Source organism: Pygoscelis adeliae, unplaced genomic scaffold (assembly GCF_000699105.1).
Source record: "Pygoscelis adeliae isolate BGI_AS28 unplaced genomic scaffold, ASM69910v1 Scaffold98, whole genome shotgun sequence".
Taxonomy (NCBI): domain Eukaryota; kingdom Metazoa; phylum Chordata; class Aves; order Sphenisciformes; family Spheniscidae; genus Pygoscelis; species Pygoscelis adeliae.
The window spans coordinates 1,567,345-1,582,901 of record NW_008825547.1 but is presented as its reverse complement, the minus strand read 5'-3'; the positions used below and the strand labels follow the sequence as shown (position 1 = coordinate 1,582,901).

General features: G+C 37.5%; 1 protein-coding gene across 1 annotated transcript in view; it reads right to left on the bottom strand.

The window, feature by feature from the left end:
- Positions 1 to 3,771: 3,771 nt before the first annotated feature.
- Positions 3,772 to 15,557, bottom strand: part of NDFIP2 (Nedd4 family interacting protein 2) — a gene marked incomplete at its 5' end in the record, with an annotated part of 33,035 nt that continues 21,249 nt past the window's right edge. Inside the window, 4 exons of the mRNA XM_009332047.1 lie at positions 3,772 to 5,604; positions 7,479 to 7,584; positions 11,323 to 11,389; positions 14,477 to 14,601. Of these exons, the coding sequence (XP_009330322.1) occupies positions 7,481 to 7,584; positions 11,323 to 11,389; positions 14,477 to 14,601 (296 nt within the window). The remainder of the gene's footprint in view (positions 5,605 to 7,478; positions 7,585 to 11,322; positions 11,390 to 14,476; positions 14,602 to 15,557) is intronic.

The window sequence follows — 15,557 nt, the reverse complement described above, 5'->3', positions numbered from 1 at the left end:
GAGGCATTTCCCATGGGGCCAGCTAGGCTAACAACCGCTGGCCAAGCGCCTTCGCGGACAGCCAGCTGGGATCTCCTTCTCTCTGTCCAAGTGGAGGAGAGTTTGCTATTCCAGTTGTCTCCAGGAAGAAAAGAAAACCTAAGGGCCATTTTCACAGATTACGTAGGTACACAAAGTGGCTGGTCACCTGGGGAGGAAGGGGATGAGGAGTGCACTCAGATGTGCTCCCATCATCTTGCCAGAAACACCCGCTACATCAGCTGTTGCAAACCCAGAGTTAAAGGTCCAAGCACTCCTCCTCCCCTTGTTTCTCTTGCTCCCTTCACAGCGAATCTCTGCTTAATACGCAGCAACCTCAGCTTGAACCCACGACGTACCCAGAGCACGCTGCGTAGCAGCACTCGCCATCCTTATGAAGGAGGAATCAGGCAGAGGCTGGAGCCCAGCCATATGTAACCTGCCGAGTCCAACACGTCATGTCAGCTTTCAGTCAGAATTCAGAAACATTTAAGTCTCCTGAATGCATACACTTAAATTTTTTTAAACCACAGGATTATGCCGTCAGTGTTTCTTGCATTTAACATATGACCATGTTATGACGAACAGCAGCAGAACTGGAGTAAGTGTTGCGAGTTCCCTACAAAGAAAAAACCCAAAACTTTGACTCCTCGGGGAAAAAATAGCAGCACTTGAGAATCCAAAGTAGAGTAACACTACAACTGACTGCCGATAATTATTTACAACAGAAATTCTCGGTTTTGCTTAACCATAGTGTCAGACTGTCCTCAAAGGAGCAGCTTTTAAGTGGGATCTGATTCACATTTCAGGTAGAAATAGTAGTATTTGGCTTATCAGTTTAATCTGCAGAAATTATTTCCATTGTTCCGTGTATACAGAGAAGTGAACTGATAGGGCTGTCTTCAGAAGTTCCTTGTTCTGAGAGAGAAGAGGTAAATTTGACCCATTAAAAATAACTCGCCATCCCTTAAGACGAAAATCCGTGTGAAGACTTTCTATGAAAGTTGCAAGAGACACTGTCAAATTAATTCATTAATTAGAAGTCAGTTAGAAACTCCAAGAGCAGCAGACCAGCTAAGCAATGGTCCCGCAGGTGCTCATGCTACCAATTACGGAACAATTAGCACTGGCTTTATTCCAGTAACGCTTCCACCGGTCAGACCTGCAGACTTCGCTCAACCACCCTGTCACTACTAATGGAAAAAATACACCTAAGACTTCAGACTGCAGGAGTGAGCTCTCATCAGCTACGTACAGCAGCAGAAGTGGACAGACCAGCAGCGCTACCGCAATTATATTAAACGACAAGACTCAATTAATGCACACATGCAAGTGAAGCTTGCTTTATAGTTATTTTACTAATAAACAATTTATAGCAGCAGCAGCAGCAGCCTCTTCCATGTGAAACTGGGCATTTGGAAGTCATGGGACTACACCAATCTAGAAAATTAAGAAGGATGGGCATCTGTGCAGCCATGTATAATGAAGAATCAATGAACAACTTCTCGTATTACACTAAGGATACCCCCACAAACACAGTGTTTCTTTGACCACAAGAAAAATTAAGAGTGAAGACTACAAGAACAGATGTAAAAACATGGGGATAACTGTAACCATCCCCCAATATAAAAGACCAAAACATTTTAAACTTTTTTGAATATATACCTTTCTGTTTCACACAAAAAAAAATATGAACAATAGCTGGAGAGCTGATGCTATTTACAATACTTTTAAGCCTCACTGCATGCAAGTTTCCTTATGCAGAAAATATACCGTAGACAAAAATTCAGGAAAGCTGGCTTTTCTTTCATTTGGGAAGGGTGGGGGGAAAAACCCAATTACATATGAGAAAAAATGTTTAAACTTGATCATGCAGACACTTCAGGAGCTAAAGGAAAATATGCCTAAAACAAATTCTGCCACTGTTTTAATTCCACTTGAATATGCAATACTTACAACGGGTGGGTGGCGCAGTCACATATTCAAGAGTTTTCAGTTGTCTGAATGTCATTGATTTTAAAAAGATGGCTTACCTGTAAAATATGGACCTATGAAAATACAAAGCATCACTGCAGTTAAGGGAAGAAAAAAAAAAAAACAAACTTAGAAATTGCTGGGTGGGTTATTTATTAACTACAGCCAACACGCAGTAGGGCAGCCTTCTGCCTGTCCTTGCAGGGCACGTAACAAGTGCACAGAGAAAGGAGAAGGGGCATGGAAGTGGAAAGGATATGCTAAGTAGAGAAGATACACATGGTAAAAGTACCCTTGGAAGTATAAAGGAAAAAGATAAGGATCCCGGGATGGTGGAAAAGAACAACATACATAGGACAAACAATACACTGGACTCCACTGCTTCTGGGTAGCTTGCACATATGCTAATCATGTTTTAGCATGATTAGAATTTTTTTTTTCCCTTATTGAGAGAGATCTATTTCCATACCAGAGGTTATTCACCTTCTCTTCAAAAGTCCGGGAAGCAATAGTAATTTCATGAGAGAACTTTTTGTTCAAGTGAACAATGCAATCAACCACACAGGAGGCACTAATGCAGAGTGTTATGGGAAAACATTCTCAAAAAGTGGAAAAGAGATTAAAAGCTTTCTGATGTTAGGATAGCCCGTTAACAAAACCACTTTTCCTCACCTGTTGTCATCGTTCAAAGGGAAGGAGGCGGACCCAGAAAGAGTAGGGTGTTGAAACCAGGTTAGAAGGTGTTGCAGGATGAGGACAGCGTCCACGCTCGAGGTGGGACAGCAAAGTGGAAGCCTGGAGACAACCTCCTCTCCATCAGAGGACTGGAAGTGTGAGTGATGGATCACTTCTGAAATGCGTTAATAGAATCGCAGGCTACTGGAATCATATTCGAGATGCCCATCTTCCTGTGGTGTCCACATCAATAAAAGTAGATGATAAAACTAAAGAAATTACATTCATGCCAGTTGCTCGAATAAAATGGAATTTTCTCTCCCCACCTCCCCTCCCCCAGCTGTTTTTGCCCCAAACTTCAAAGCCTTATTTGCATTCATACAAAATCTGTTTACAGTCAACTTCACTGCGATACTGGAGCTTTCCCCCCGGCCCCCCCGCCCCGACTAGGACACAAAGCAAAGCTGGCCAGGTGTCTCTAAACCACAGAGCCAGCTGCTCCTAACCAAGCTCACAGGAAATAGCAAGGAAAATATGCAGCATTTGACACATCTGGAATAGATTGCAGAGTCTTTGAAAACAGCGTCCCGATTCCCTTCCTCCTGCTGATGAGATTTCAGGCTACCAAACTGCTGCATCGACTACAGAGGATTAGATAACATGTGTACACTTTTAACCCTACATATTCTTTCTGTCCAAATGAGAATTTTTCCAGGCTAGTCCAGGAAAAAAAAAAAACCCACAAAAAAACCAAGTATCTGTATGAAGCTTTCTGTAAAATACAGTGGAGCAAACGGAAATAATTCAATCAGAAGACTTGTACTTTATTTGGGAAAACTGATATAGTTGGAAAATAGTACTAGCTGATATTGGTAAACACAGACAGTGAATCAATATTGCATGCTTTGCACAGTTATATTAACTCATTAAAAGAAATGTCCTTACAGGTTGTTGCCATAAAACATGAGATGAGAAGGGGAAGCGTAGAGAGGATTGGTTAGTACCTCTTTTGCCAAGTAATTTGTCTGTAATTCCATGTTGACACAAATATTGCACTGTGCATTTTTCAATGCGAAGTACAAAAAAACCAAAAAGCGTAAGTCATAATTAGCAAAACAAAGCCATGTTTTATTATCCGCTTCTTTTTCATATGGACAATGAATGCAAAAGAACACAGAAACAGATAAGTTTAGAAGGAAATCCCGATCGGATATTGAACATAATACTTAATTTTATTCTTTCCATAAAAAGCTGGGCAGTGGAGGTGCCCCTAAAGTTTTAGTCACTTTCAGTATCTCTGAAAGATTAAGAAAATGAATAATGTGACCAGTTTACATATGCATATTTTAAACATTCATTATAGATACAAAACTGAATACAGCACTAGCTTAAAACAACATAAACCTCACTGGTTTTAAATGTTAGTAATAAAAAGGCAGAATTCTAATAAAAAGAAAAACTGGAGGAAAGTATTTGTATTTTTTTTCCTCAAAGGTGCAACCAACAACCAATGTATTTTTGCAACTGAGATTCCAGTTGTACAAAGGACTGAGAGACCTATTCTCCTACTTAAGGAGAAGCTTAAATTTCACAATCGTTAAAGGAAACCACACATGCATGAACTGTAGACAGTACCCCTTAAAGAGATGATATTTGTAAGAAAGTAATGGTATATCTTAAATGAATACTGGGAGAGGTGCAACACATTTTCTACTTTCAGAGCTTTGAAAGTAAGATTATTTTTTTTTTTTTGACCCCCTTCATAGATTATTTCCAAATTACCTTACCTTTAAATTAGTTTATTCTTAGGAAATGGCAAAGTATTTATTCTAAACAAGCATTGTAAGATAGCTATATGAATTTTTTTTGAGAAGCCCTCAGGGTTGATGTTGTATTTACACTGAACTCAAGACTTCTTAAACAGAGCCAGTGTTATAACCCAGGGAATACATTTGCAAGACTGTTTCAGGAACAAAGGTGCACCTACGAGGATCCAGCTGCATAACCAAGGACCAAAGATGTAAGGCTGTCCATCCCTGCTAACACTGAACAAACTCTATCTTTTAATGGGATCATGCATATGAATAATGACTTTCAGGCTCAAGCCCAAACCAGTTAATAATAATAATTCATGTGAGGAAAGTTAGGATGAGACAAACAATTCAATGCCTTTACCTCCAAAATTACATCTAATAGTAACTATACCCTTAATAGCCAATTAACAAAAAATATGTAGGTAGCTCTAAGATTAAACAGAATTTAGAGAATATGCTGTTACAAAATATATTTTGACATATTTCCTAAGAAGCAATTCAAACAGTCATTTACGCAGAGTTATTTACAGGGGACTCAAAGTGGAGTATCAGTTTTAAGCAAACCAGTATATTGGTTTGAATTTGATAAAATATTGGCGAATACAAGTTTGTGACAACAAGGAACTTTGGGGTTTAGTAAACTTAAAAGTGTTCTACATAATCATTAGATGAATCTAAATTATATAAAAAACTGTCTGAACTGGTTAATCTGAATCATTGAATGCATTTCATTGTACTCAAAGTTCAGACCAACAAGTCAGTGGTACATACACACTGTGAAACAAGTTACCACTTAAATCTTTCAGATACAACAAGCACAGATTAACTGAGTCTGACTGTACCTAATCTATACTAACAGATAGTTTGTTCTTAGTTCAATACTATCTTTTTAATAAGCACATATACAAATGTGCTAGAACAAAAGGCAGCAATTATAAATATTTACTAGAATGACCAGAACTGGTATTCGATTATTAACCATCCTGTCATTCGTTTTTGAAGCCGTTATCTTCACTAATTTGTCTTCTGGTTTTAGTAGTCTTCTATCCTATTAACTTGGAGGGTTACAGATCATCTGGAAGTCTCACTCTGGTATAGGAAAGGAATGTCTGTTCGATGCAGTCTGGAGATAAAGAAAGAGTTGTACTTCAGTTCATCGCAGTGATTCACTAGAAGTAGCGTTGCTAACTGATGTTAAACCTAGAAGCAGCAAAGAAACAGCCTTTTTACCCCCCCATGTCAGGATGGAAGAAATATGCGAAAACTTACAGTTATTGTGTTATCATTTCAAAAGAACACCTGAGAATATCTTGTAACTGCAGAGGTAATACTTGTTATTTATTAAAACTAATAGTCACTGTAAAGGAAGTTACCTGTCTGTGCAAGAACAAGGGTATTTAAGTGTGATAGCAGTTAATTTGAACTTCTTGTTTCAATACTGAAAATGCTTCAAAAAAATAATATTTACGTGTCCAGCTCTCTAAACACTCCACAGACCTTATCACCCCATACATCTCAGTCATGCTTACAGGTAAAGGAAAAATTCAAAGCCACTGAACTCAGACAGGACAACTCATTAACTTCAGTTAATGCTGAATCAAACAGTGTTTTGTCCCAAAGCAGAATTTTAACTGCAGAAGAGCAAAGAGTCCCAGACCACATTATCCTACACTCATTATTCTCTTTAAGCTACAGTTTTCAAATACCAATTAGTCCTAACGATTATTTTTGAAGTAGTATTTTTAAACTTGATTGTACTGAAAGCTAACAGATATTTTCAGTCTTGTCTCTACAAATTTCAGTGTTCTGAAGAGGTTACCACACTACTAAGAAAAGGAGCGATATGTAACTATTGTAAAAAGGAAATGCTCCCACGTAGATGCCAATTTATGTTGGTTACTAAAAGGCAACATACGCCTTAGTTATTTAACTTTAACTTACCGCGTAATTTTGACAAAACGGCACATTACAAAGAAATATTATGTTAGAGTTACGTTAACAGATGTCTTCCATGATCAAGAACTATACAGTATAGCATAGATATTTATCATTAGCTGTTTTTACATGTATATCACTGTCATATAAAAGGAACCGTGTTTTTCTAAGCAAATACTGTCCCAGGTTTTTTTCAGGCTTCAATAATGTGTTGCTGGTTACTTCATATTGATCCTGTGACCAATCTTGGAGAAAAGTTATGAAAACATGCTTTATTACAGCAAACATAGCTTCTCAGTTAAGTCAGAATACAGTATTTAAGCATTTTAAGTAAACTGCAGAGTAGTGAAAATGCTACAGCACTTATCTCTAGGCTTAAATTTTTTACTTAAACTGCATGACACGATAAAAGTTGAACACAAACGGAGACTCCTCGTTTAAGTTACATAGCGAAGTCCAATAGATCCACCTAACGGATAAAAAGTATAAAGAACAACAACAACAGAGTGGATGTGTGCCACACTGATTAGTCAGCTACCTGAAGGACATATAAAGCACATTGTTGCATACACAGTAATCATACTTGTACATGACCGTCTTAATCCAGTCATGTAAAGAGAGACAATACTCATCTATTGTTTGCATGTTCAGACCCATGTCAAATCAGATTTAATATGCAGGCAGATTAGTGCTTCCTAACTTGCTGACAACAGGTTGACTGCTAAAGCCAGTTTTCCAACACAAAGGACAGTATCCTGACAGGCAGCAGATACTGCTTCTTGCTTAGGAAAAACAACAGGTTCCTCTTCATTTCTGTTACTGAACAGTAGTTCCAGGGAGGACTGGAGGCAACAAGGATGCATTATTTACTTCCAAAATTCATGACTTCAAGAGACTGTTCAGATATTTCCAAGTCCATGTAGAATATATACAACGTTAATAACAGACATTCAAAAATCATGCAACTTCAGTTTTGTGACAGAAGTTTGATTATTTATTTTTAATGTATTTCATTCTCCTCAGTTTTCCTGGGAGAGAATCTTATCGCTAAAAGTTGCTTACCTTCAGTACAAGAAAAAAAATCTTGTTCTGTGAGCAGCTGCCATGCTTTCAGACATATTTCTGACTTTAAGATAATTAACAAAGCCTCGAAAGAACAGGAGGAGTCCTGAAAGTGTAGAAAATGCACAAAATGAAGTATATCAACCTAAGTACACGCTATCCCACATTATTCTTATTAAAATATTTTTTAAAAATCTAGATTATAGTAAGTAAAGTGAGGTCTTTATGCATAATTCACAAATTCAACAAGCAAGTCTTCTGCTTTTATCTTGTGATATCAGGATACAGCCTTATGGAAGGCTTTTCAGAAATTTTACACTCATTCTGGGTTCAAGTATCATCTGCTAAAAAGACTGCATGAAAGAACTTAAAAAGAAGGGGGGGGGAAGACAAGAACGCACACAAAAAAGACATGCTGCACATTCTTTTCAAGTAGAATTCTTAAAAAAGTTCCTACTGTGTTAGATGACTACTCGAATCACAAAACGTACAAGATAAATGTACTGAAAATCAAAAGAGAAAAAAACAAAAAGACAGTATAGATTGCTCTAGCAACAAGCCAATAATAAATTAGAGTAGATTATGGCTTGAGATTTAACCATGCAGGAAAATGCACCTGTCCAAGAGGAGGAAGACCAACAGTCGATTCAAAGAAAATTACTCAACATGTGTTATGATTACGTTTTTTTCGTAAACTCCACATTTCAAATTATTTTAAAATATTTAACTGCATTTGAAAGAATATTTCAGCTCTGATAAGAGGAACAAGAGATACAGAATAGTCACACAGAAGTTACAGTTGCAACAATGGAAATCACTAACATGATGTTGTCAACATCATTTTATCAATTCAGAGATTCACTGGACATCTGAACAAACAAAGCCAGAAAAACACATCATTGCAGAGTGGACACAGTTCTTTGGTCCATTTTCCTCCATTAAGTGAACTTCAACAGATTAGTTCATTCATCAGTTGGATCAGAGAGAATCCAACACAGATAAAACAATCTGCCCAAAGAGTTGTGGAGGGCGTGTGTGTGGGTGGTGGGTGTTGAAAACTGAATTCCATGTCCAGTGGAGAGAAACACGAGCCTAGAGAGCAAATCTCCTTATTTAATGAACACACAGGTACCTTGAAGATATATGCTAATGTGTGTATATATATATATATATACACACACATATATACATAAAGATTCCAAAGGTTCAAACGAAAAACTAAACTGAAGCTTAACAAGTTTAGGAAAAGATTTCATCCTTTTCATCATCTTACATCCTACTAAACAATCTCTATGGTTACATTGATATTTTGCTATGTGATGCACTTTTTCTTCCTGCTTTCCAGGTTGAGGCCAATTTTTTTTTCCTACGCTCATTTCTTCTCTAAATTCTTTTTACTTGTAAATTCTTATTTTATTTACTTTCTTTTTGCTTTTTTAAAACCAAAGCCTCATTAGGACACACACACAAAAAACCCAAACACAGAGAATGCTCTGCTAACCACTGGAACTTTGACCTAAGCCAGACACATTTCTGTAATTAAGGTGAATTCTGCATGGAGAAGAAAGCACTAAGATCTGGATCAAAAGTCTACTACAAAAGCTGTTACCCAGACATTACCAGAGATAGTCCCACGTTCAACTGAAAAGCAGCTGAAACAGCAAAAGGTGGGCAGGCAGCTCTTAAGGTGCCTGAAAGCATACTTTCTGCATTACAAATGTTGGAAAACCAGTCCAAGTTCAACCCATATTTTCTATTTCTCTGTTCAGGGAAGGAAAAAACCCAACACTTGGCATTGTGTTCTTCAAAAAGAAACACTGGCTAACATTTAAATTTAAAAATTAGAATTGTCTCTCTCAAACTTGTTCACTGTACACAACCGCTCCTTGGAAGTAAACCACTTCACTTTTCTGTGAAGCGTGAACAGTTTTTTCCAGACATTGAAAGGGAAAGGAGCAGAAACAGGTGAACACCAGAAGAGGGGAGAAGATGGCAACAGGCGGGCTCAAGTATGTCAAAGGACTATGCAAAAGAAAGAATCCAACTCAGTTCATTCACTTCTGAAGAGACGCAGGATATGCTACTTCGCATGCTCTAACGGGAAAGTTATCCGAAACAATGAAATACAGATCTGGTTGGCAGAGCTCCCATGACTTGATAATACTCCTCCATGTCCTGCTAAGTAGCTCTGTTGGGTTAAATCCTTCTATGGTGTTCTAGCAATCTCAGTATATCCACTTTATCAGTTTAAAAACACTGCTGGCGTATTTCATGCAAAACATTCGTAAGACAAGGGAACGCTGACTGCTGGATGCATACTGCATGCCTCACAGTGCCTTTTATTCCAAGGCGTATTATAAACTTCGTTGAGTTAAAGAAAAAAAAAAATAACCTTCAAACAGTTAAGGCTGAAGAGAAGGCTTTCCTAAATCTAAGTGAGCTAACTTCTGAACAAGTGCTGCAAAAGACTAGGAAAAAGAGGAACTACAAATGTACAGCTTTTTCCATAGACACGGTGGAGGAAAATGGTAGGGGAAGAACACACTATTTTCATCCAAGTGAAAACAGCGTCAAACCCCAATTTCAGGCACCACAAGGGTTTGTTTTAGTTAAAGGTTTATCTGGAGATGTTTGTACCTGTAAAGTCATTTCACTTGCTACTTAAATGCAATCACCTCAAGCAGAATATGAAAGCGTTCAAGGGACTGGTGCTGTGATGTGTTAAACATTTGCAGTTTCTATGTATCTCAAGCAACCAAGTGCATAACAGTAGAGCAAGCTGGATATTAAGAAGTCTGATGAATGCCCTCGAACTTTACTAAAAGGCAGATAGAGAAAGTTTTAGGTAACATTGTTTAAGGTTTCTGGCATTTCTTGTGAGATAAATAGTGAGTCACAAACAGTCAGCATCTCAGAGTTAGTTTGGGGGGGGGGGAGGCAGGTTTGGTTTTTTTTTTTTTTATTTCCTTAACATTTCATCCTAACATTTGCTGTTAGCCATTTGAGTCAATTGACTCAAAGGGAAGAGTGCCACCTACTGAACCAGGAACAGTTTACTATGCTTCCAGAGCTAGAAAATAAAATGGATAGTAGCATCCACTTCTGTAAAAGAAAATCATTCCAGATTCCATATTCAAATTACAAAATCCACAGTAGGAAAAAAGGTATAGTGGTTGGGGTTTGGTATATCCTAAATAAAAACACACAGAAGAGCAGAATTTGATGCGTATAAGACTTTGAACATGGGCAGACAGACCTCTTAAGAGAAAGCTGACATCATGGGAGCACTGTGATCAGAAAGCATGAAGCCACTCTCTTGTCCGACTGAGAAACTACTGATGCAGTATACATTTCAAAGGACTAGGAAAGGACATTTCGTGACCTATGTACAAGACAGCAGACTCCACCTTCCTAGGATCAGTCACACTTCTTAAAATTTAGTACTTGACGTACAGGTTTATACATGTAAGTACTCGGTATCACTCACTTTTCAATATGTTCTCCACATAAAGCCGAAGTTTCATTACACAGTTCTGCACCCCTAGATCAGTAGAAGCAGCTTAAAAAGCACAAGTTACAAGTCTCAGGTATGTACATAATTACATATGTAGGACAAATTTTTTTGAGCTGAAGGTTATTTGAATAGTCCGCAGTTCACACAATAACACCACTATGATAACCAATAACCTCGTGAATACTATGGAAATAAAAACAACACACGAAACTACCAGCAGCTAAAGAAAAACACATAACTAAACATGTTACAGAACTCTTACTTACAATGACATGATTCATCTTTAAGTACTTCCACATCAAAACAGAAATGTTTTCAATTGCCACTTACCAAGTACAAGAAATATCCACCAAAGCCAGTACTGTCCATTGAAATATCCAGTAAAGTAATCTGAAAACTGAAATTCATACACGAGGCTTAGCTGCAGTAAGACAGATGACTAAGACACATTTAACACACTATGCAAATACAGAAAACACAGAGGAAAAAGCAAATTTAAATAAAAGTAATATATTCAACTAAAAAGCAAAACTGGTATTTGTGCAGCAGTTTAATATACAAATAACACTTCCAGTATCAGTTGGTCTGTGGCAAAGTTATTTTAAAACCTCTAAAAAAATATGTGTGTGTGTGTAAAAAAAAACCTAACCAAACTTGTATTACTTGCCAAAATCATCTCACATTTTCTAATATAATGAATCACCACTTGTCAATTTTCCTTTCCCCCCCCCCAATGCCTGCCATCCCAAACACATTACAGCAGCCTGCTGCTTTAGATATTAACACCAAAAGCCACATTAGTTTAATCTTATCAGACAGGGATGTTCTGCTGACCCCTCAAAAGAAGAGCTTTTGACCTTCTGTATACCCCCTACTGTTAATCGCTGCCAAGAATACCAGCCCCATAAAGACCCCCAACTCATTAAAGTCTTTTCATTTTCAAACCAGCATTCAGTTCCCAGCAGTGAGCTGAACGCAGCTAAATGAACCTTGAAGTGGCATTTCAACTGTTCCTGTTACTGACCATGGTAGACAGTTTTGTCCTCCCTGTGATGTGGGAGGCAGCTGGAGGGCAGGGTGTGATGGTATCGGAGACAGGTATCTGTGCCTTCACCAGACTCCAGACTGCATGCTTCACTGATAAAAAGGCTAATCAAATGTCTCCAAAACTCACATAAGAAGTAGGAATGGGGAGATGCGTGAAAAGATGCCAGAAGGAATAAAATAACCTATTTAGTACCTCTGCACACTTTTCATACACTTCCCATCCTACTATCATTCAGTATGTTTACTGCATCCTGCCACAGTGCTTCTCATTTGCCACTTCTAGGACATTTCAGTAGTATCAAGCAAGAAAACACATAATTCAGTTTACTCTTTAAAAAAAAAAGAAGAAAAGATACTGGGCCACATATGCAACCAGTCAAAAATCCAAGACATTTAAAGAACTCTAGATATAGTTCTTTTTTTCTTCAAGTAACTGTGCACTGAGATCCACATGTTTTCTCCAGAATAAAGCCAGATCATGTGAGTTCTTTAAAGGTTTAATCCTGTACTGTATTCATTTCTATGGGCAATCCAAGAAAAAAATATCATGAAACAGAATTGCTAAGTCGAACTAAAGAATTGGTACTTACATTATCCTTATATAAATACTAGCATTTCTATGATTCGGCAGAGTAAGCATTTCATATTTTGACACTTCATTAAAATATCAAATGAATACTCGATTCCCAGGAAGTTGACAACATTATTAATCCCATCTCACTTGATAGTCAGTATTTTGAATTCCCTAAACATATATGCCAATACACTTTCTTTAAAGTTACAACTTCATTTAATTGGAAAGATTTACTAAAACCAGCAATCAAATACTGGCCTATGTGTGTTACTCTCACACTTTCTTTAGGCAGAAGCATGGTTGCAGAATTTCCCCAACAGAAAAATTGTGCTTTTGTTCTCCCCCCCCCCAGTAAACATGGATACAGAGAGAGCATATGTGAACTCGGACTGTTTAGACACTATAAAGTTTTGTACTACTGACCCTGAGTGAGAAAGGGCAGCACAAGCCTTCGGAGGAGCTTGAAACAAAAGAACAGAACAATCTCGTGCACACACGCGTGCTTGTGTCTCACCATTAAAACAAACCTTATGAGCTTTCTGCTGTTGTCTCTAGAAAGGGAGACAACACAGGAAGATGATAATCTTCACTATGAAAAACCCCCGCCCCTGAGGTCTTGGAATTGGTCAGCTCTAATATTTTACAATCAGTAACAGATTGTATACAAGAATTTAAATATAGTCTAGAACACAGTAATTCTTCAAGGAAGTTCAGCATATATTAATTTTGTGTTTGTTATGAGCACATTTTCAAGCAGACAGGAATAATAAAACTGACACAATGAGCAAGTTCTGCCCTCTGTTTAGAATGCCTCAAGGGAAGTCGAAAATATCCCCAACGAATGCATAGTTGAAAAATGCATGTCTTCTCGCTCCCTTAAGATAAATTCCATCCCAAACCCTGAATTCCAACTAAATACACCAGAATCACATCTGGTCCAGTAGCATTCCCCTGCCCTGAAGAAGCAAAAAAGAAAAGCAAAAACAAAATCACCCTCAGCTCTAAGGAGGATGCAGGACATGTCCAGGAAGGACCATGCAATCTCTTCTCTCTACAAGCCTTGTACTATCGTGCTAAGACCAAATCAAGTTAAGTTCCTAGCACACGCACAGGGGAAAAAAAAACCAAACAAAAAAAAGAGTTGGCAGGGCATAAAAGATGACTAAGTTATCCAAGAACTCTTTCTTCATTAGACGGAATGAGATTTTAAATGTTGTATCTAACAGACATGTAGAATTCAAGTTCAGAAAGAATCATTACATTTCATCTAGCATCCACTTAGTCAGCTAAGTAACTTCCATTTGGCTAACGTACCTTTCTGAAAGGTATCTAGTCTTGCAGTGAAAATATCAAGAAATTGAGCATCTATGATGCTAAAAATGTGACTAACTTCATATTCAATTTTTACTTGATTCAGTAGGTATCTTACAAGGAATAGAATCAGATACAGGGAAGAAATGTTTTCTGATCCATTCCTCCCCGCCCCCGATAGGCTGAGCCATTTATAAATCTTTCATATAGGACATTACAATACCAGTGTCATTTTAGGTACTTGCTCCACTTCTTCTGTATGCTTTTAAATATTTGTACAAAGAATGAGTCATTCTGCATTTATTTTAGTGGAAGATAAACGTAAAATGCTGTCAGATAAAAATAGATTAAGCTTCATCATTAATAAGCACGTATGAATATATAGCAAGTAAATTCTCTACTAAAGTGGAAGTTAGAGAAAGTTCTAGGCACTCTGTTAAGCACTAGACTTTAACATACTGAATTTTAATTCCGTTATTATATATCCTTGAATAAATTGTTACGGTTTGGTTCTACAAACAGAGTCTGTACAGTGTGAATCAAGAAACATACCCGCACAATGAGAATCCATTTGATCAGGGACAGACCAAATCCACAGATTGCACCATACCTTCCAGCTATGGTATTTGTTATACAGAAGGATAAACAAAATCCAATCCAGTTGAAAATAAACGCCACTATAAAATAAAAGAAACAGTAGCTTCTGTTAATCTGTATAGCTAAGCAAACAGACTTAACACTAATTTCACTTCTAAACTAATAAGGACATGCTTACACAGTCAGTAATTCCCTTCCGGTAATTCAGGCTTTCAGAGATTGACTTTGAACCCAGACATTCCCCATGGTATAGTCACTTAATAACAAAGCAAATGGTAAACAGGCTGGAACCTACTACTTTAAACAAGAGAAAATTCCAACATAAAAGAAGGTATTACATTGCTACAGAATCTAACCAGATGACACTAGACATGAAGGGTAAATGCAAACAAAGGACTATAACATACAAGACTTGCATTAAAACAAAGAAAAAAACCTTACTACACTTTTATAACCAAAAATATAGTTATATGCACACATACGTGCATGTATCAAGGCTGCATATTCAGCTTTATCCAGTTTGGATCGAACAGAATAAAAGTATCCGCTCTTGCTCTGTAAACATAGTACAGAAATGAAGATAAGTTGAGAAGCTGATGTTTCATTGGTTACTGTCTTCTCTTTTAGATCTATATTCAAGCATAAGATATAAGAAACCTTGGAAGTTTTACATAGAAGCTTAAGAAATCAAGAAACAAAAAGGACATTGAGCATAACTAGTGCTGTTACTTCAATTAACACTTTTACATAACTCCCAGTAGTTTTTAGATTTAAAGTTTCATATCTGCGTATGTACTTGGCAAATCAACATCATCATCTGTATTGAATTCAGTTTGCGTGCATTAGGTCAAAGTGTGGGAATTCCCAATTAGGTGATGTCCCACCTTTGGGAGTAAGTGAGGGCAACTAATGAGAAAACCATCAAACAGAAAAGCTGGGGGAGCTGGTGGAAGAAGGCAATTCAGGAGTTCTGGAGAGGACAAGACGGTGGAAAATTGAAAACAGTTGGGAAGCCCACAATAAACACAAAAACCAC